Source organism: Eschrichtius robustus, chromosome 17 (assembly GCF_028021215.1).
Source record: "Eschrichtius robustus isolate mEscRob2 chromosome 17, mEscRob2.pri, whole genome shotgun sequence".
Lineage (NCBI taxonomy): Eukaryota > Metazoa > Chordata > Mammalia > Artiodactyla > Eschrichtiidae > Eschrichtius > Eschrichtius robustus.
The window spans coordinates 48,074,947-48,097,144 of record NC_090840.1 but is presented as its reverse complement, the minus strand read 5'-3'; the positions used below and the strand labels follow the sequence as shown (position 1 = coordinate 48,097,144).

General features: G+C 41.0%; 1 protein-coding gene across 1 annotated transcript in view; it reads right to left on the bottom strand.

The window, feature by feature from the left end:
* LAPTM4B (lysosomal protein transmembrane 4 beta) overlaps positions 1-21,312 on the bottom strand; it is a 68,107-nt gene extending 46,795 nt beyond the window's left edge. The window contains exon 1 of the mRNA XM_068525604.1: positions 21,004-21,312. Within this exon, the coding sequence (XP_068381705.1) occupies positions 21,004-21,102 (99 nt within the window). The 5' untranslated portion in view covers positions 21,103-21,312. The remainder of the gene's footprint in view (positions 1-21,003) is intronic.
* Between the last annotated feature and the right edge of the window lie 886 nt (positions 21,313-22,198).

Here is a 22,198-nt window from a genome sequence, read left to right as displayed (position 1 = left end):
AATCTAAACAACTGAAAATGTAAAATGTAATTATCAGCTCTCTTTTTAAAAGCCTCAATAAATGAAACTTAAGAACACTCAAACCCACTGAGTTAATAATTACACAACAATCAGAATTTTACACAGAAAGTTGTGTCCAAAAATGATCACTGCAGACTTATTTGTAGTAATGAAAATTTGAAACAGAAGTAGAATGACTAAATTACAACCAAATAAGAGAAAGCTACATAAGCATTAAAAATCATATTAAAAAATATTAATGACAAGAAAATGTTCACATTATGATGTTAATTGATAACTGTAGTATAAAAATTTTTGATTCCAATTTATTATTATGTTCACATGCATATATCACAGACTAAAAACACCAAAACATACAGTGTTATAAACCATGTGGTGGGTCTGGAGGTGCCTTGTACCTTTCATTATCATTGTACCTTTTTTTTATATTTTCCAGAGTGTCTAACGTGAGCATAGTTGCTTTTATAGTCAGGAAAAATTATTTCAAGCTTCAAAAATATTCTTAATATGAAATATGTTATAGAATATTATTATTACACCTCATTCTCTAAAGAGAAAAAATTACTAGTAAGAAGATGGCCAGGCATTCAAGTTAAAACTTGGAAATAGGGAATTCCCTGGTGGTCCTGTGGTTCGGATTCTGGGCTTTCACTGCTGGGGGCCTGGGTTCGATCTCCCGTCAGAGAACTAAGATCTTGCAAGCCACGCAGCACATTAAAAAAACAAACAAAACCGAAACAAAACAAAAAAACCCCTGGAAATAGGTATATCAGAGGAGAAAAAAGTCACAGTAAAATATAGTAAGTCTCCTACATACAAACCTTCAAATTACGAACTTTCAACAATGCAAACATGTGTTCCATCAACATCAGGTGTGACTGAAATTGCAGCTTGCCCTCCGTCTCCCATTGCTGAGGATCCTTCAGCTCTACCATCTCCCACCTCCTCTCCCTCCTCCAGTCAGTAACCCTTCTTGCCTGTTCACTTGATGCCAGCCCCTGTATGCCAGCTGTTGTATTTGTACTACTGTACTTTTCAAGGTACTGTACTGAAGATTTAAAATGTTTTATTTTATTTTTTTTTGTTTTTTATGTATTATTTGTGCGAAAAGTACTATAAACCTATTACAGTACAATACTATATAGCCGATTGTGTTAGTTGGGTACCTAGGCTAATTCTGGTGGACTTACGAACAAATTGGACTTGCAAATGCGCTCTCGGAAGGGAACTCGTTCATATGTAGGGGACTTACTGTAAAATAATAACAATTAAGAGATCTGCCACTTCCAGTAATGGTGAACTAGGTTATACAAACCAATCTTCTCACTGAGGACAACTAGAAAATTTGGACAAAATAAAAACAACATTGTGAGAAGGTATTAGCTAGCAAGGCAGTGAGGAATTATGGGGCCAAGATCCAGGAGAAGGCAGAAATACCGCTGAGGGCAATTGCTGATTCCAGAAAAGACGATGAGAGCTAAAAGCTTGAAAGCACCTTGACAGCCTTGCTGAGCCAGAGTTAAGAGCGGGAGTACAGGGCGTGCTGGGTGGGGATGGAGGGTAGAAATCCCCAGGGCTTTGCCATAAGACCCTGAAGGGGCTTCACTATTGGAGTAAGGTGAACCAGCAAAGACAAGTCTTTAGAGTGACAGGGCCCAGCTTTGCATCATCTGAATCCTGCAACTGAACTGAGGGAATTGCCAGTTGCTAGGCCCTTGTAAGAAGCTATCAAAATCCTTAGTGGAGAAAAGATACCATCCCACGCTTCAAATTATTTCTTCAGTTTTTCAAATACAATGTCCAGAATACAAGAAACAGGAGAAGACAGGATGCTAAAAACAAGGACCAGCAGAAACAACAGACAACAGAAATAGACCACGGGCGCTGCTCTAGATACTGAAGCTAATGGGCTCCCCTTTAAAGTGACTACACTTGCAATATTCAAAGAGATTCTTAAAAAACGAGAATTTTGCCAGGGAACTTAAATCACAAAAAAAAGGGATATGAGAGATTTTTTAAAGAATAGAATATACAGTAGCCAAATCAAGAACTTAGTGGATGGGTTTAACCCATTAAGACAGAGTTATAAGAAAACTAACGAGTTGGATAAGACAGAAGAAAATATTCAGACAGCTGGCTTTAATAAAAACAAAAGCAGTCAGAAGACAATGGAGGTACATCTCCAAAATGCTAGGGAGGAAAGGACCACCTACAAGTTTACAAGAAAAAAAACAAAAACAAAACCAATCCTTCAAGGATGAAAATGAAACAAAGATACTTTCAGAAAAAAACAAGGGAATTGGTCACCAGCAGCTGAGCAGTAAAGAAAGCATTAAAGGGTGTTCTTTGGACAAAAGAAAAATGATACCAGATGGAAGGCTGAAGATGGACAAAGAAGTTAAGAACAACAAAAATGATAATTAATTGTGAATATTGATAACAAATAATAACAACAATAATGATTTGAGCACAAAATACAAATAGAATATAAATACACAATAATGGCATATAGCTCAAGAGAGGATAATTGGAACTGAACTGATCGTAGGTCCTTGCATTGTACAGGAAGAGAAAGTACCACTTAATATGAGATTTTTAAAAGTCAACAATATATGTTGTAATCTCTAGGGTAACCTTTTAGAGAAGTCACAGTTGGGTGGCAGATACACCAAGTGTTTGCTCAGTGATAACTGAGGTGTTTATATCTTACGTACTTTCTGTATGTGTGAAATATTCACAGTAAAATGGCTAAAAATTTAAAAATGAATATAAATTATAATCTAATATAATCTTTTCAGACAGCTGGCTAATTTTTATACTCCGATATTTGGAAATATTTTCTAAAAACTATTAATGGCAGATGTGCCTTTCACTTGGGTACAATTTCAATGGGCAAATCAAAATGAAATTAAGCTTGGACTTTTCAATTAAAATTTATTTAAATCAAATTTTAGAATTCTGATCCAAATGTGTTTATTTATTCAAATAAGCCCCTGTCTACATGGTCCTGGTTCTGATATTAAAATAAATTTCCAACACTTGCTATTTCATTTCAAACAATTGTGGTAAATATATTCTGGGGAAAATTAGATTTACCATAAAATCCTACCTGCTAAGGGTAAGCTGTGACAAAGTGAGAGAGTGGCATGGACATATATACACTACCAAACGTAAAACAGATAGCTAGTGGGAAGCAACCGCATAGCACAGGGAGATCAGCTCGGTGCTTTGTCTCCACCTAGAGGGGTGGGAGGGAGGGAGATGCAAGAGGGAAGAGATACGGGAACATATGTATATGTGTAACTGATTCACTTTGTTATAAAGCAGAAACTAACACACCATTGTAAAGCAATTATACTCCAATAAAGATGTTAAAAAAAAAATCCTACCTGCCTAAGAAATTGACTAAATTAGTTCATCTACTATGTGCCTGACACTCTGCTTAAAACTGGATTATACAAAGATGAATAAGGCATGGTCCCTGCCCTCAAGGATTAGCAGTCCAGGGGGTAAACAAACATCAGCAACCAAGTAAAATGTAGAATAAACGTTATAACATTCATTAATTCATCCACTGAATTGTTCAAAAAGTATCTATTAGGCAACAAATATATGCCAGGCACTATGCTAACATCAATATACATTATTCCTCCCCCCCACAAGGTAGTCTATTGTCTAATGGGGAAGACAGTCAAATTAGCTGTTCCATTTAGATGAAAAGGAATTCTGCTATACTAGTGGCTGGGGAGAAGGGGGTGGCAGTTGAAAGCCTCCACAGGAAGAGGACTTTCTTAACACCAGAAAGTAAGAGACATTTGGAAATCCTGAGAGACAAAGATTACAGCACAAATAATTTCAGGGAATCAGACTAAGTGACTAAGAATTAACTATTAAGAGAAAGTTCAAGGAAACAAAAATATAAGAATGAGCTACCCTTGACAGTCCTTTGACTTGGATTATAATTACAGCCACTGTTTCCAATAATAGAAGCTATAAATCCTCTAAGTTATACAGTGTGCAGGAGAAAGTTTAAGCAGTAAAATGAAGTTGTATCCTTCCTTAGAGCCCCATTTCAGTAGGCAGATTTTTTAAATGTATTATAAAGATTCCCCCCCACCCTGCCAAATTCAATGAGGTCCTTCTGATTCACCTTGCAGGCCACAGTGCCATCCTTTTGGCATGTCTTCCTCATGGGTGATAGATTAAATCAAGAAACCACCACCACTACACATTGTCTTTTTTTTTTTTTTTTAAATAGTAATCTTTTTTTTATTTATTTATTTATTTATTTTTATATTTATTTTTGGCTGTGTTGGGTCTTCGTTTCTGTGCGAGGGCTTCCTCTAGTTGCGGCAAGCGGGGGCCACTCTTCATCGCGGTGTGGGGGCCTCTTCACTATCGCGGCCTCTCTTGTTGCGGAGCACAGGCTCCAGATGCGCAGGCTCAGTAGTTGTAGCTCACAGGCCCAGCCGCTCCGCGGCATGTGGGATCTTCCCAGACCAGGGCTCGAACCCGTGTCCTCTGCATTAGCAGGCAGATTCTCAACCACTGCACCACCAGGGAAGCCCCCACATTCTGTCTTATATTACTGAAGCCGTTTTGCCTGCCCTATGTGGTGTGATTATTGTTACGCCACTCTACAGATGAGGACTCTCAGACTTTGGGGAAACCTGCACAAGGTCATGACATTTTCAGGTGACGCTCAATCATGGGTCCTTTGATTACAAATGCCACACATGCTTTTTCCAGTAACCCAGGTTACGCCCAAAAAGCCACCACACCCAGTTCACAAGCCCTGGCGACTCTGCTCACCAGTCCCCTGGCAGCAGGCTCAGAATTCTTTTCAAGGGAGTGTTCCAGACAGCCACTCTCAAGGCGACAGGAAGCGGCAAGCAGAGTGAAACTGACTTGCGACCCCAGCAGAAGCAGCCTCAATTGCCCTGAATGGACTTGGTCAGGTTCTGGTGTTCACTCTCGGGCTGAGACACCACTATATGTATTCTCTCAGAATGATGAGAAAGATGTCTGGTCAGTGAACAGAAGTCAAAGGATGGTCCTCTAGCAGAGGCCAGAAAGAAGGCTGTTCAAAGAGCCACTAGAAGACTGGGGGCGGTGGGGTGTGGACAGGGAGAACAACTGTGTTCCCTTTTATGCCCTAAAGAACATTCTGGATCTCTGAATATAAAGAGACAGGCCTAGCCCAGAGCCTAATTTAGAATGGGCTATAGGGACCTAAACTCTGTACATAAGGAAGGATCAAGCACTAGAGGGTTAGAAGGCCAGCATCCAAAAAAGAGGAGAAAATATAAACTGCAAAATGGCTAAATTAAATTTTTAGTGCAGCAAACATGGTGCTCTTTGTGTTCTGATATGCTCTATTCATTAGCTCTATTAGTCCCTATTTGTAACCATCCTATTCCAACAACTTGGATAATCATTAAAAATATGCTTTGGAAGACTGTTTAAAACATCCCCTGTTTAGCTTCAATACATACAAGAATACTTTATTCCTACAGCTGTTCACCAAAGACAAAATTGAAACTCATAAAAACAGAATGTCTTTACTAATGAAAGTGAAGAGGCAGTAACAGACTTAACCATTAGAATATAAATTTTGCATCCTATTCAGGAACAGTGTTGCTATATTGTACTTTAGAGTTACAATTTTTCTTACGAAATAGCAATACATTCAATACACCCCAAAACAACAACTTTTGAAATTAAGACAAAAAACATACACTTTAAGTTTGCACACATGGCTTGCAGTTTAGAATAAAAAGGAGCTAAAGTATAACTTGATACCTAAGTTTTAAAAAAATCTTGTCAAAGTAAAATAAAATGCAATGATATAATCTAAGTACTCTTAGACGAATGTTTTGTCATCATAATGCTGAATTGTTAATGATTTCTCCTTTCCACACATAAAGTGTATGCCATAAATATTCATTACTATGAATCTAGGTAATGGAACATTCTTGAAGGTGACATTAATGTCTGATATTGTTACTTTTACCTAAAGAAAACAGTATTAGATTACTTCAAAAGTAAACAGCCTCTGAAGATCATTGTTCTTAAGCTATTCTCAAAGTAAACTAATGAAAAGATTATCTAGTAAATTATTAACTGCCGCTAATGTAAATACAAAAATATCTTTAAGATTCTATTCCTGTTTGCATACTTTCTTTAGAACAAATATTAAGATTACCTGAGAGGGACTTCCCTGATGGCACAGTGGTGAAGAATCTGCCTGCCAATGCAGGGGACACGGGTTTGAGCCCTGGTCCGGGAAGATCCCACATGCTGTGGAGCAACTAAGCCCGTGCGCCACAACTACTGAGCCTGTGCTCTAGAGCCTGCGAGCTGCAACTACTGAGCCTGTGTGCTACAACTACTGAAGCCCACACACCTAGAGCCCATGCCCCGCAACAAGAGAAGCCACCGCAATGAGAAGCCTGCGCACCGCAATGAAGAGTAGCCCCCACTCGCCGCAACTAGAGAAAGCCCACATGCAACAATGAAGACCCAACGCAGCCAAAAGTAAATAAATAAATATTAAAAAAAAAAAAAGAAAGATTATCTGAGAAACTTTCATTCAGTTTCTAAACAGCTGGTAGGGAGAAAAAAACTAGGCAAAGAAATATTCTCAGGTAAATAATGAAAGAATCAAAGAAAGCACCTTTTGAAATTTTACTAACTTAATTTTTTAAACATTTTCACAAAGGCTCTCTGGTGTTTCCGTTATTAATTTAAAGTTTGTTCCTCAAGACAAGGATGTTCACTCTTGCCACTTTTATCCAACATAGTTTTGTAAGTCCTAGCTACGGCAATCAGAGAAGAAAAAGAAATAAAAGGAATACAAATTGGAAAAGAAGAAGTTAAACTGTCACTGTTGGCAGATGACATAATACTATACATAGAAAACCCTAAAGATGCTACCAGAAAACTACTAGAGCTCATCAATGAATCTGGTAAAGTTGCAGGTTACAAAATTAATACACAGAAATCCGTTGCATTTCTACACACTAACAATGAAAGATCATACAGAGAAATTCAAGAAACAATCCCATTTACCACTGCATCAAAAAAAAATACCTAGGAATAAACCTACCTAAGAAGACAAAAGACCTGTACTCTGAAAACTATAAGATGCTGATGAAAGAAACTGAAGACGACACAATCAGATGGGAAGATATACCATGTTCCTGAACTGGAAGAATCTATATTGTCAAAATGACTATACTACCCAAGGCAATCTACAGATCTGTAGATTCAATGCAATCCCTATCAAATTACCAATGGCATTTTTCATAGAACTAGAATAAAAAAATCTTAAAATTTGTATGGAGACACAAAAGACCCCAAATAGCCAAAGTAATCTAGAGAAAGAAAAATGGAGCTGGAGGAATCAGGCTGCCTGACTTCAGACTATACTACAAAGCTATAGTCATCAAAACAGTATGGTACTGGCACAAAAACAGAACTAGATCAATGGAACAGGATAGAAAGCCCAGATATAAACACACACCTACGGTCAATTAATCTACTACAAAGGAGGCAAGACTGTACAATGGGGGAAAGACAGTCTCTTCAATAAATGGTCCTGGGAAAACTGGACAACTACATGTAAAAAAATAAAATTAGAACATTCTTTAACACCATACACAAAAATAAGCTCAAACTGTATTAAAGACCTAAATGTGAGACCGGACACTATAAAATTCTTAGAGGAAAATATAGGCAGAACACTCTCTGACAAAAATCACAGCAATTATCTTTTTCAATCCGTCTCCCAGAGTAATGGAAATAAAAACAAACAAATGGGACCTAATTAAACGCAAAAGCTTTTGCACAGCAAAGGAAACCATAAACAAAACAAAAAGACAACCCTCAGATTGAGAGAAAATATTTGCAAATGATGTGACCAACAAGGGATTAGTCTCCAAAATGTACAAACAGCTCATGTGGCTTAATATCATCAAAACAAACAACCCAATCAAAACATGGGCAGAAGACCTAAATAGACATTTCTCCAAAGAAGACATACAGATGGCCAAGAGGCACATGAAAAGATGTTCAACATCACTAATTATTAGAGAAATGCAAATCAAAACTACAAGATATCACCTCAGACCAGTCAAAATGGCTATCATCAAAATATCCATAAACAGGGACTTCCCTGGTGGCACAGTGGTTAAGAATCCACCTGCCAATGCAGGTGACATGGGTTCGATCTCTGGGCCGGTAAGATCCCACATGCCGCGGAGCAACTAAGCCTGTGCACCACAACTACTGAGCCCGTGAGCCACAATTACTGAGCCTGCATGCCACAACTACTGAAGCCTGTGCGCCTAGAGCCCGTGCTCCGCAACAAGAGAAGCCACCACAATGAGAAGCCCGTGCACCACAAGGAAGAGTAGCCCCTGCTCGCAGCAACTAGAAAAAGCCCGTACGCAGCAACAAAGACCCAAAGCAGCCAAAAATAAATAAATAAATAAATAAATAAATAAATAAATAAATAAATAAAAATAAAATGTAAAATTAAAAATAATCCATAAACAATAAATGCTGGAGAGGGTGTGGAGAGAAGGCACCGCTCCTACCTCTCTTACACTGTTGGTGGGAATGTAAATTGGTACAGCCACTATGGAGAACAGTATGGAGGTTCCTTAAAAAAACTAAAAATAGAGCTACCATATGATCCTGCAAGCCCACTCCTGGGCATATATCCGGATAAAAACATGGTCCAAAAGGATACATGCACCCCAATGTTCACTGCAGCACTGTTTACAATAGCCAAGACATGGAAGCAACCTAAATGTCCATCAACAGAGAAATGGATAAAGAAGATGTGGTACATATATACAATGGAATGTTACTCAGCCATTAAAAAGAATGAAGTAATGCCATTTGCAGCATCATTCATGAACCTAGAGATTGTCATACTGAGTGAAGTAAGTCAGACAGAGAAAGAGAAGTATATCACTTATATGTGGAACGTAAAACGAAATGATACAAATGAACTTATTTACAAAACAGAAACAGACTCACAGACTTAGAGAATGAACTTATGGTTACCAGGGGGGAAGGGTGAGGGGAAGGGATAGTTAGGGAGTTTGGGATTGACATGCACACACTGCTATATTTAAAATGGATAACCAACAAGGACCTACTATATAGCACAGGGAACTCTGCTCAGTATTACATGTTAACAACCTAAATGGGAAAAGAACTTGAAAAAGAATAGATACATGTATATGTATAACTGAATCACACTGCTGTACACCTGAGACTATCACAACATTGTTAATCAACTATACTCCAATGTAAAATTAAAAAAATTTTTTTAAATTAAGTTCGTTCCTTGTAACTGTACTTTGACTCTTATCACCAAGCCTTCAGTTACTTGTTTTGTTCAATACCTTTTGAAGGAATAAAAATAGTCAACGTTTTAACTACATAGGCAAGATTCTAGGAAAAGGAAATCAGCATCCGAAATGTATGAGTCCACAAACCATTGCTACCAAAAGTGTGGTAGACCTGCAGCTTCAGCCTCGTCCCCAGTGTGTTACTAATGCAGACCCACAAGACCAACTCCAGACCTAATGAATCAGAAGTAAATGTCAGCAAGACTGACAACTGACCTCTCAGCAGCAAAGCAGAAGTCAAGAGACTTGGAAGGAGCTTCAACGTGTTGAGACAATAACTCTCAACCAAGGATTGAAATATCTTTCAAAAACTCGAGCCAAATAAAGGTATTTTCAAAGAACAACTGTCAGAGTTTGCCACCAACAGATTTCACTGAAGGAAAATTTTTAATATGTACATCAGACAGAAGGATAGTGATCCTAGACAGCAGGTCTGAGGTGCAAAAGAAAATGATGGATCACGTACTTTCCACATTTGGGGTATTAAAATATCCATTTTTAAAATAAAAATTAGAGTGACTGCAAAAAAAAGAGAAGATGATGGACAGAGGTGTAAATATGTGGGTAACTCTAAGCAAACATTGATTGTATAGATCAGTGTCTTGGGGGAGTTTTAAAAAAAAAGACACTAACGTACAAGAAATGACCAGAGTTAAAGAACTTCTTCAAAAGAAAGGCAAAGATATTATTAAGTCTAGACTCTGATAAGTACATATGTTAAAATTTCTTGAGTGAATCACTAAAATAATAGAAATACAAAATAGCAGATAGGCAAAAAAATGGATAAGAGAAAATTCAGGTAATATGAAAGATGGCAACAACAGACAGAAAAACAGAAACAAGGAGTAATATAAGTCCTAATATATTAACCACTATTAACGTAAATGGGCTAATTTCTCCAGTTAAAGACAAAGATTGCCAGGCTCCCCAACAAGGCCACTCATCCCCAAACTCTCTCACATGCCTTACATTCTCCTTCACAGCACTTATCACAATTATGTTCCAATATTTATTTGTGTGATTACTAATTAATATATATTAATTACTGGTAATTTCTTCTTACTAGACCATAGATTCCATGTTGGCAAGGATTGAGTCTATTTTGAATCACCATTGCATTGCCAGCACCTCACAGTTCCTAACACACAGGAAGTTCTCAAACCTGTTAAAAGAGGAGGAAAGAAGGGAGGAGGGAAGAAAGAAACTGGATACACATCGCCATTCCTTCTAGGCATAAATTTTCTACAATGATTTTCCTTTGAGACGGGAAGTCCTTATCCATAAGCACAGTTATAGTTTTCTGATCCATAAGCTAGCTGCATTTGATTTCTTACATAGATGACTATGTGTTTTCATACTGAAAATGTTATCCATGTACCCTCATTTTATCTTTAAAATGATTTTTAACAATCAATTAAAAACTCCATTAAGCAGCACACCTTGGGAGAAATGCATTTGTGTTTGAATACTACTTAGTTTTATCCATAGTTGCAACTATTTTATGACTTGCTTAAATTGTTTTGTGATACTTTTTAATAATTATTTGCAATTGTTTATTGTTAGAATTATTAACTCCAATTTAGAGAGGAAAACTGAAGTACTGAGAACCAACAAGTACTGTTTTGTAGACTGGAATTCAAGCCTCCTATGATTAGTACTGGGTGCCCACTGGGCAACAGGATCTCAGCAATAAGGCTGTCGTTAGGTGTCATGTCAGATTAGTAGATGCCCCTGGAATCCCTGGAATCCGTTCTCCCCTTCTTTCACTGTAATAGGCTTATCTGGATATATCAATGCCCAGCTAAAGATAATATCTCCTAGCTTCCCTTGCAGCTAGGTCGTATGTCTTGTTTCTGGCTACTGGGATATGAGTGACAGCAATGTGTACAATTTCCACTTCACATCCTTAAAAAAATGAAGCTGTTTGTCCTCCAGGTGCCTTTTCTCCTTTCTAGCAGGCCAGAACACAAACATGGTGCTGATGAGATGTCTCCAACCCCGCAGACAAGGATAAAGGAAGCAGCCCCCTAGACCCAGAGGAGTCAGCACATTTAGGATGGCACAACTACCCCACCAGCCTGGGTCGTCTCTGGATGGCCTCACGGAACAAAGCTTGCCAATCCTCCCTGTTAACGCAAGCGAGAAATAAACTGCATTTTTGCACCTCTGTTCACAACACTTTATCTATACCATAGCAAATACAGAGGTTAAATATTAACACAAAAGAGAAAAGACCAGATTATCAGAGAATCCAATGCCACCTTAAAAGGGGGGCAAGGGGGACACTCATGCTAGATCAAAATTGAGATGACAGAAAGTACTATCCAAGAAGCAAACCCCTCTTTCACAGCTGGAAGAAGACACACTGTCGCGGCCTGGAGACTTGCTCCTTTCAGTCCTGAATGCTATCTCTTTTGTGAAGCTGGCCTCACCAGGCTGTCTTTAAGAAAAGCTATTAAGTACTCAAATCACTGACAATCATAATTTAGTGTCCTCTGCAGGAAAAGAATACATAGGCCTAAGGATAGGAGTATTCATTTCCATGAGGATTATATTTCCCCATCAAATATTAATAAATTGGCATTCTGGCTTTATGTGTCAGTCTACTATAACTTTAGTCAGTGTGAATCAGCCGTTCAACTTTAGGGCATTGACAAGATCCAACCTCTGGTCCAACAAGGTTGAGGAAAGGCCAAACTCTGATGTGTCCCATCTGGCCTTACCCAGGTAACCCCCTAAGTGATTCTTTTCTTCCAACCAATAACACCTCCACTTCGGCAGCCCCAAGCCCTCTACTGTTAGTCAACAAAGATGTCAGCAGCTACTTGTACCAAGCGTTACTGCTTCACCATCCCTCACCATGGAACCAACTAGCTGTGTAATTTTAGCAGCTCAAAGGTTAATACAAACACTCAAGCTTATTTTTAATAATAATTTGAAATTATATTTCCTCAAGCAATTTTTGGCCCCTACATATGTCCCTGAGAAATAATTTTCCCTTGGAAGCTGCAGCTGCAAAGAGGCAACTTTAAACCTTTAAAAGTTTGTTAGAACTGGGAATTCCCTAATGGTCCAACAGTTAGGACTCTGCACTTCCACTGCAGGGGGCACAGGTTCAAATCCTTGGTGGTGGGGGGCGGTGGGGGGGGAGCTTGTTAGGACCAAATGAAGAAGTGTGATCTTTGCTTAATTTTTATTTTGCTTCAAGTAAAAAACCAGTTTATAGCTGTTTAAGAACTCTCATCAAGGCTCCAGAAGCTCTATTAAAAGAGCCAAGGGAGCCGGGAGGAAGTGGAGAAAGCAGTGATTTATGCTGCTAGGGCTCACCCATTATTTCCACTAGCATCCCTTTATGAACAACAATATATCTGCCACAAAGGGGATACAGTGGGAAGGGAAAAATGAGACCTCTTCCTTCATGACAAAGATTCAACGTAAGTTGACAAAACAAATAGATCACACAGTTAATATACACATCACGGTGCAAAACTCATGTTAACCACTTTAACACTTGATGCTTTGTTAGTTCGTTAGACGTATCTAAAGTGGGACCCAGAGAGATTGATATTAATAAACACTATGATGGCAATCTTTATTTCTTGGTCTTTAAAATGTTCTGATGAGGGAATTCCCTGGCAGTCCAGTGGTTAGGACTCGGCACTCTCACTGCCGAGGGCCTGGGTTCGATCTCTGGTCGAGTAACTAAGATCTCCCAAGCCGCGCGGCATGGCCAAAAAAAAAAAGTAGATGGTTCTGATGAACATCTGATAACATGAGATAAAAGTTAAAAAAGGTATTAAATACCACTGAAATCTTCACCAGACAATATTTCATAGAACTTCCCTTGATCCTTTACATTTGGGGGTAGGGAGGCCTATACTTTTAAAAAGGGGCTCATTAGACATCTCTCAAAAATCCAGTATCCCTCTCTGTCCAAATCTGTTCGATTCCTGAATTCAGACGTAGAAAATGTGGATGGCAATGGTATCACTGACTAACTGATCAAAGTTCCCATCCACATTATTTGCATCATTAGCAAATGAGAGACCTGTGCTGGGAAGAACTGACATTGCTACATCTCCTATCTGGAAGGCTGTACCACACCCTGCCTGGCTTCCCAGCCATCTATAAAAGAGCCTGTCCTTTCAATCTTCCTTAAAAATTGCTTTCACCCTATCACACCTGTTCATAATTCTTCAGTGCCTCCCCACTGCCTACAGAATAAAATCCATACTCTTTAGCTTATGATTTCAGTCTTTTACAATCTAATATAGTAGGGAAAACATTAGGTAATCAGGATTACACAAATATTATGAATTAGCCCCTATTTTGCCCTGGACTTACAGACCAAGTTAAAGAATCTGACAGCTGGAAAGAAACTATTAGTCTTAAAGGAGCATATCACCACCCATCGTGCCTGACCCCAGGGCTGCTTTGAGGTCTAAATAAGAAATGTGAAGTCCACTGAAAACTATCAATCACTCTACAAGTGCAAGATGTCGGTTTTACTATCCAGTATTACTATACAGACAAAAATCAATAGTTGTTGCACCAGGACTTCTAAGGATACAAAAAGAACCCACCAGGCTTGGGTACACAAGCAAGCTGTGACTTTCAAAGTGAACTAGTTGATTATTTGACAGGCCAGGTCATAAAGCCAATGAGAACAGCCAATGAGACCAGCCAATGAGACCCTGAGCTGTTTCATCCTTTATAATCTGATATATGGCCAACTCCTCTATGAATAATGCCTGGCACAAAGAAGCATTCAGTATGTATTTGCTGAATAACTAACCTCCCAAAACACACCTGGATTATAATAAAAAGGATGATATGCACAAAGGGTCCTATCCCAGGTGTCAATGACAGATTCTTCCAACTACCAGGACCACTTTTAAAAACACAATAAGAAAATTACCTGATAAAACGATGAAAGAAACTACAAAGGAAAATGTATGCTTGGTTGTGTAGGGAGAAACTCAGGTCCTGATGGCAAAACATATTCCACAAGAAATGCCGTCTTTAGCATAAAGAGTATGGCAGGGATTTTTTATTGTATTATTCTCCAAACATTCTTTCCTCCTCCTCCCAGTAACAGTATCTGATGCCTCATCCCTCCACTCTCAAGCTGGTGTTTTAAGTTAACCCTACCTCCGGCTCACATCTCTCCTAGTCAATAAATAGTTTAAGGGAAGCATATCCCAGACCTAAATTCAGTATACTCTAGTCACATAACCCTGGCCTATTTGGCTCAGGGGTGGACAGATAACTTAACGTTTATCAAATCTGAATGAATCTCAGGACCCAGGGCTTAAGTACTGGCTGGCCATTTGTATCCTAAAGGAAGATAACCTGAAAGGGGAAGGGATGGGAGAAAGGGGGAAAGGGGTGTGGTGGAAACCACTGCACTTGTTAATTGTGTAAGCCAATTTAAGTTGACTTGAAACACACAGGTCATGAAATACACACATCTCCCTGATTGTAAGCCAAAATTTTTTTTTAATTTATTCATTTATTTATTGGCTGTGTTTGGTCTTCCCTGCTGCGCGCGGGCTTTCTCTAGTTGCCACGAGCGGGGGCTACTCTTCGTTGTGGTGCGTGGGCTTCTCATTGCAGTGACTTCTCTTGTTGCAGAGCATGGGCTCTAGGCATGCAGGCTTCAGTAGTTGTGGCACGTGGGCTCAGTAGTTGTGGCGCACGGGCTTAGTTGCTCCGCACATGTGGGATCTTCCCGGACCAGGGCTTGAACCCGTGTCCCCTGCATTGGCAGGCGGGTTCTTAACTACTGCACCACCAGGGAAGCCCAAGCCAACATTTTTTAGGAGTAAGATAACAAGCTCATATTTGTGTTTGAGAAAAATACCTCTGGAAACTGCATTTGTAATGGACTGAAAAAAAATGGATTATTGATGGCAAGGCTAGAAGCAGGGAGACCAGTTATGATTCTATTATAATAGCCAAGTGAGTGCTAATGAGAGCCTAAACGAGGGAAACGGTAGCAAGAATAAGAACAGGACAGAATAAGGTAATCAGGAGGTTGAGCAAAAATCAATAGGACATGGAGATGGAATAAAGGATGAGATTCAGATGGCAAGGGAAACAGAGGCAGCTAAACTGGGAAATCTAGATAGAGGGTGAAAGAGATGTGATGTTCTAAGGACAATGGTGTTCCAAGGACAAAGGACCACCCTGCCTGAAAAAGTTTCAGCGTTACACCCCCTACCGGACTCTTAATCTCCCTCACCACCATGTTGCGATGGTTACGAAATTCCTGAGCCCACCTGGGCAATGGGACCTGTCCCAAATAAGGAAAGGTATATGCCCTGTCCCACTCCCACCCTACAGAAGGAAGGTATATGTGCCTTGACCAGTAAGTAAACAAAATTTTCACCTCGGACCATTCCTTTGCTTTCTGGCTATAAAAACTGATCAACAGCACATGTTCGGGCTTGACTCTCCCAGACTACTAGGAAGTCGGCCCGCTCTTCTGGCAGCGACCCTTCCCTCTAATAAATTCTATCTTCTTTACATTCTGCCTTGTGTCTGGAAATTCTTTTCCAACCCGCGTTTGGACCACGACAAGAGAGACTCGAGTATGTGCAAATTTGGGGAGAAAGTTAATGGATTCAGGCTTCGAATATTAAGTTTTGTTGAAGAAAGAGAGGAAACTCCAGAAGCCTGCATAGCAATCATTCTGCTTTAAGTATTTCTTTCATATCATGATCCCTCTGGAAACCAGGACAAGTCAGTCCTCATTCTCTGTGAAGATGGACAAGCATCTTACTCGTCTTTCTAAAAACATTTGTAGCTATTAAAGGTTATGTGATAAATCAACTTTTTTTCAGGTTTAATGATTAAACTGCCTTTTAAAATAAACACAAACCTCTACCTCACATCGTAACACAAAACTTAGAGATAGACCACAGATATAAATATAAAAGCTAAAGCCAGTAAGGCTTCTGAAGAAAATATAAGAATATCTTTACAACTTCAGGGTAGGCAAAGATTCTTAGAACACAGAAAGTACTGACCATAAAAGAAAAAAATGACAAGTTGAACTTAACTGAAATTAAAAACTCCAGTTCATCAAAATATACCATTAAGAAAATGAGTGGGCAAGCCACAAACTGAGAGAAAATATTCACAAGGTATATGTTTAACAAAGGACTGGTATCCAAAATATAGAGAGTTCTTACAAATCAGTAGGAAAAAAAAAAAGACAAAACCCAATTAAAAAAATGGGCAATCAATAGCACTTCACAAAGGAAGATATATAATTAGTCAAGAAGCAAAGATTAACTGTTCCACCTCATTAGTCATGAGGGAAACTCAAACTAAAGCCACCAGGAGCTACCACTACACGCCCACTGAACTTCATACACTGATGGCTGGAGTGTAAAATGGCAACTTGGAAAACCCCTTGGCAGTTTCTTACAAAGTTAAAACACACAATGACCAGGAATTCCACTGCTAGGTATTTATTCAAGAGAAATAAAAACAGATGTCCACAAAGTCTTTTTTGCAAGAATGTTCAGAGCAGATTTATCCATAATAGCCCCAAAATGGAAATAACCCAAACGTCCATCATCTGGCAAATGAATAAACAGACTGTGGTATATTCATACAACAAAATAATACTCAGAAATAAAAAGGTACAATCTGTTGATACACTCCAAAACCACGAATGAATCTAAAAGATATTATGCTAAGTTAAAGAAACCCAATACAAAAGAATACATACAGTATAATTCCATTTATATGAATAGGCAAAACTCACCTATGGGGTCGGGGTGCCAGTGGAGGGGTATACTGGAAGAGGCACAAGGGAACTTTCTGGGGTTTTGGAAATGTTCTCTAAGGGTGTGGGTTACAAAGGTGCATGCATTGGTCATGTCAATGAACTGTACACCTAATATCTGTGATTTTCACCATATGTAAATTATGCCTCAATTTAAAGGAAAAATTAAAAACAAAGCAAAACAAACAGATCTCTAATACAAATACCTGAAATCAATATGCTTTTTTTTTTTTCCTGGACTGAAGGAAACCTTTATAATTCCAAGGCAAAAACAAAACACACACTCAACTTTTAAAAGGTTAAACTGTGGAAACAGCACAGACCAAAACATCACTCAAACCACAAGCCAATCTTAAGTAAATCACCTAAGCTCTCTTAGCCTCAGTTTTCACCTATGAAACGGGAATAAAAAAATCTACCTCACCAAGACATAAAAATTAAGCTTATGCAAAGCACTGCAGAGAGGGGACTTCCTGGCAGTCCAATGGTTAAGACTCCGTCTGCACTTCCACTGCACGGGGCGTGGGTTTGATCCCTGGTCGGGGAACCAAGATCCCACATGCGGCGCCACGCGGCCAAAAATTTTTTAAAGTTTTTAAAAATAAAATTTAAAAAAAAAGCATTGTAGGGCTTCCCTGGTGGCGCAGTGGTTGAGAATCTGCCTGCCAATGCAGGGGACACGGGTTCGAGCCCTGGTCTGGGAAGATCCCACATGCCGCGGAGCAACTGAGCCCGTGAGCCACAACTACTGAGACTGCGCGTCTGGAGCCTGTGCTCCGCAACGAGAGAGGCCGCGACAGTGAGAGGCCAGCGCACCGCGATGAAGAGTGGCCCCCGCTTGCCGCAACTAGAGGAAGCCCTCGCACAGAAACGAAGACCCAACACAGTCAAAAATATATAAATAAATTAAAAAAAAAAAAAGCATTGTAGAGAAAAATGTTGCCTGCGATTCCGGTTCTACAAGGATCAAGCCATTAGCCACTGCAGTCACCCACTGACTGTGGGCCTGAGGGGAATTCAGGATGGAGACAAACAGGAAGCAGTCTGTGCTTTGGATGCCTGCCCCAAGATAGTGAAGATACATATCTAACGAAAAATGTCAATGACCCCAGATTCTTGTATCTTCCCATACATAGAAAAGCACTAAAATCATCAACCTGAGATGCCTGTTCTTCGTGATTAAAAGTCACCTTTTGATTTCGACTACAGGTTTTTTCACAGCAAAAAATTCATATACCCTGGCTCCTCCCTTACCTCTTCAGAACAGTTTCTCAGAGCTGAGAGGCTGTCTTCTGGGTTATCTTACACAGTAAGACACTGAATAAACTCAACTCACAGTTCTTACGTTGTTCGTTTTGGTTTTTTTCAAGTCAAGATATCTAGGGAATTCCCTGGCGGTCCAGTGGTTAGGACTCTGCGCTTTCACTGCCGAGGGTGCAGGTTTGACCCCTGGCCGGGGAACTAAGATCCCACAAGCCGTGGGATGCGGCAAAAAAAAAAAAGTTATCTAGTATAGTCCCTGGAACACAGGACCTTAGTAAATGGTCACGTAGGAAACAATTAGAAAATGCGTAAAAACAGACCCACTTTACCTATCCTTTCTAGTGGACTCTTTCTTGAATATCTATCTATACTCCTACCCTTTTTTTTTTTTTTCCTGAAAACTCTCCCCCTTTCTGATAAGTAACCCCATCCCATCCAGATGGCTGGTGGAGTGAGGGGGTAAGGTAAGGAGGAAGAGATGCCTTATTCTTTGGCTCCTTCATCTTAAAAACGTTCATGTTAATCAATGTATTGGATAACCAAATTATATTTAAAGGTATGAGGGAAACTCACTAGTTTTTTTTCAAAAGTTTAAATTGTTTTGTGAAATGCAACAGACTTATAAAGATGACCAGCAGCAGGTTTCTCATATATTAGGTTTACCTAAAGTGGCATTCTTATTCACATTTGCTGGAAAGCTTTCTAATTATCTTTCAAAAAGCCATATATTTCCAAATGCTAAAACATGCATACCAATAACTACTTTCCCCAAAGAGCATGCCCAAGCCATAGACAGAGCATGTGAGTACTACTCTCCTTTTATCACACCAATACTGTTTAGTTGGATTACAGCCAACAGCAGGGCTCAAAGTAGATTTATCTTTCCTGTAGATCTTGTAGTCCATTTGCCTAATGCAGTGCCCTAGATTTTACAAATTACATTCACTGATGTACTTGCAAGTCTGCAGATTTAAACATTTTCAAGGAGGACACAAGACATGTGTATAAAATTGTCTGTCTTGATCATCAATAAAAGCACTATTTCGAGGCCACCCACTATCCTTCCGCTGTAATTTTAAATTTCTGTAAAGATTTCTTTGCTTTTGGCAAAATCAGGGTTGAGCCAATACGCAGATGTTCTATCTGCATTCACACCGCACAGTAAGAACCCACACATACCAAAGATCTGTTTGAAAGCTTTCAAGGCCAAATATTTCTATTGTGTGGCCTGTGATAGGCACAGACTAAAGGAAACTTGAAACTATAAATAGCACAGAGAACACCATGTGGGACGGGGGGATGTTTTGCTTAAAATGACACAACAAACGAGTTCACAATTCGACATAATGTCCATATATATCAAAAAACTGAATTATGAACCGGCCAAAAAACTATGATGACTAAGAAGAAAAGAATTTATTCCCACAAAAAAGTTCTATATGCCATCTTACTACCACTTTTAAGGTGTTTCCTCATGATGCAGAGATAGTCACTGCAAAAAGGCTCGGGTCTAACTCTCCATCATAATGTGACCAAAACTGAAATGCAGTGGAATCCGACTCAGTGTTTGTGCAGTCTTCTGGGGGCCAACAACCAACCTGGAGCTGGCACAGGGCAAGACTCCATCAGGTTTCCTCACTGCCCCTGATAATCACTGCTCCCCATACAAATAAGATCTTAAAAGCTCCAACCTAAAGACAAACTAGATTTGCCTCCTCCGGTGTCGGCTAAGAAGGTACAGGGATCATCTGTAAAGGGGCAGGAAATCAAGTGGGTGTAAAATGGCTGCCCCGGGCAGACTGAAACGCAATAAATCACAAGCAAGTCCCTTCCTAGAGTAAGGGCTTTACAACAAACGTGTGGGTCAAGAGTCCCCAGCCATTTCCACTCGGGATGTGAACGTGCGCAGGAGACTGGACAGCAAACCCGCGGCCAGATGCGGGCAGGGAGAATAGGCACGCGGGCCCGCAACCCGGGCCGACAACTGGGGGTAGCACGAGGTGCCCGGTCATCGCCTCGACGTTTGTCGGGCACCGTCGAAACACAAAGCCCAGCGGGTGCTTCTAAGAAGAAAGGAAAGGAAAGCACGTGCTCCGCAGACCGGATCGGAGTTCTCTGACCACCGAGTGCACTTTCACCGGAAACCGCGGAGCTCCCCGCGGCCGAGCCGGCTCCCAGCTGAGGGCTTTCCGGCGCCCCCTGCCTTCCCGCACCCCCGAAACGCCCCGAACTCCCGGCCCTGATTGCACCTCTCACCACAGTTTTGCTGAGCCCGGGGCATCGCTGACCCGCTCGCCCGGAGAATTAAGTTTCTAATAATATAACTTCAGGCGGATTAGCGCTGGCATCACCCAACCCCGAAGCCGCACCAGGAACCAACCAGAGGGCGTGAAAAGCGAGGCGGGGGCCCGGGCCGGGGGCCCGGCGAGGTGCGGGGCGCCCGCCCTCCTCCCTGGCAGGTGCGCCCCGGGGCTCGCCAAGGCCCGCCGCGCTCACCAGGTACCAGACGCCGAGCAGGATGGTGCCGGTGCGGACATGGCAGCACAGGCAGCAGCTGTTGGAGTAGAACCGCGTCCAGGGGGCCACCATCTTCATCGCTCGGACCGCCGGCGCAGTGGCGCGAGCGCGCGCCCAACTTTGCAGGAGCTTCGGCCGCGTTGGTCCGGGCCCGCCGCGCGGCTACTGCCGGCTCCTCGGCCACTCCCGCTCGCGCTCCCAACCCCGCTCGCCGCCCGCGGGCCCTTGCTCCGCGCCTCCCCCGAGAGCTCGGAGCGGCTGCTTCGGCCGGACCCCGCGCTCGGAAGGCTGCGGGAGAAGGAGGAGGAGCAGGAGGGGGCGGAGCGGCTCGCGGACCACGTGACGGGCGCCCGGGCCCCGTGATGTCACCGCAGGCTCCGGCCAGCTGCTGGCGCCGCCGGCTCATTGTAAATAGATAAATCATCTTGCACTCTCGGTCGGTCCCGGAGTCGGCCCCCAGTGGAGTTCCTCTTTCATTTGGTCATTTGTGTAACTCTGTCATGGATTCGAGATTCTTTTACAGTCTAGTTGGTTGTGGGTTTTTTTTTCTCCTTCCACTTGTATCTTGCAGATAATCTGTAGGTGCCATCACTGTTATCTTGTAGACTGGATGGAGGGGGGAAAACGGTAGGGGTGATTCCAGTCAACTGCAGTGCTTTGAAACTCCGCTGAAGCTGCCAAGAGCAATTTGTCTCTGCTTCCCAGCTCAATTACTGTGGTAGTAATCTTTTCCCAGAAAATAGGTTGCGTGTCAAGGACATCCTTGCTGTGCTTCAAGTAGCATTTTTAATCATAACTGCAGCTCTAAACAATCATCAAGCCAATTACTGCCACACGGTCTCTGTGTAAGTGAATAAAGTAAGGAGTCCCAGGAAAAAGAGAACCAGGCGTGGCTTTCTTGACATAAGAGAAGCCATTTTTGGCCTAAGACATTTTGTGATCTAAGACTGACCACAGTGCTTGTCCTTGAACAGGCCTCAGCAATAATGATCTTAAGGGAACACAAGAACAAACTGTTATCAGGCAAGAGAAGTAACAATAGCAAAGAAAAATCAATTGTAGGACTTCCCTGGTGGCGCAGTGGTTAAGAATCTGCCTGCCAATGCAGGGGACACGGGTTTGGGAAGATCCCACACGCCACGGAGCAACTAAGCCCGTGCGCCACAACTACTGA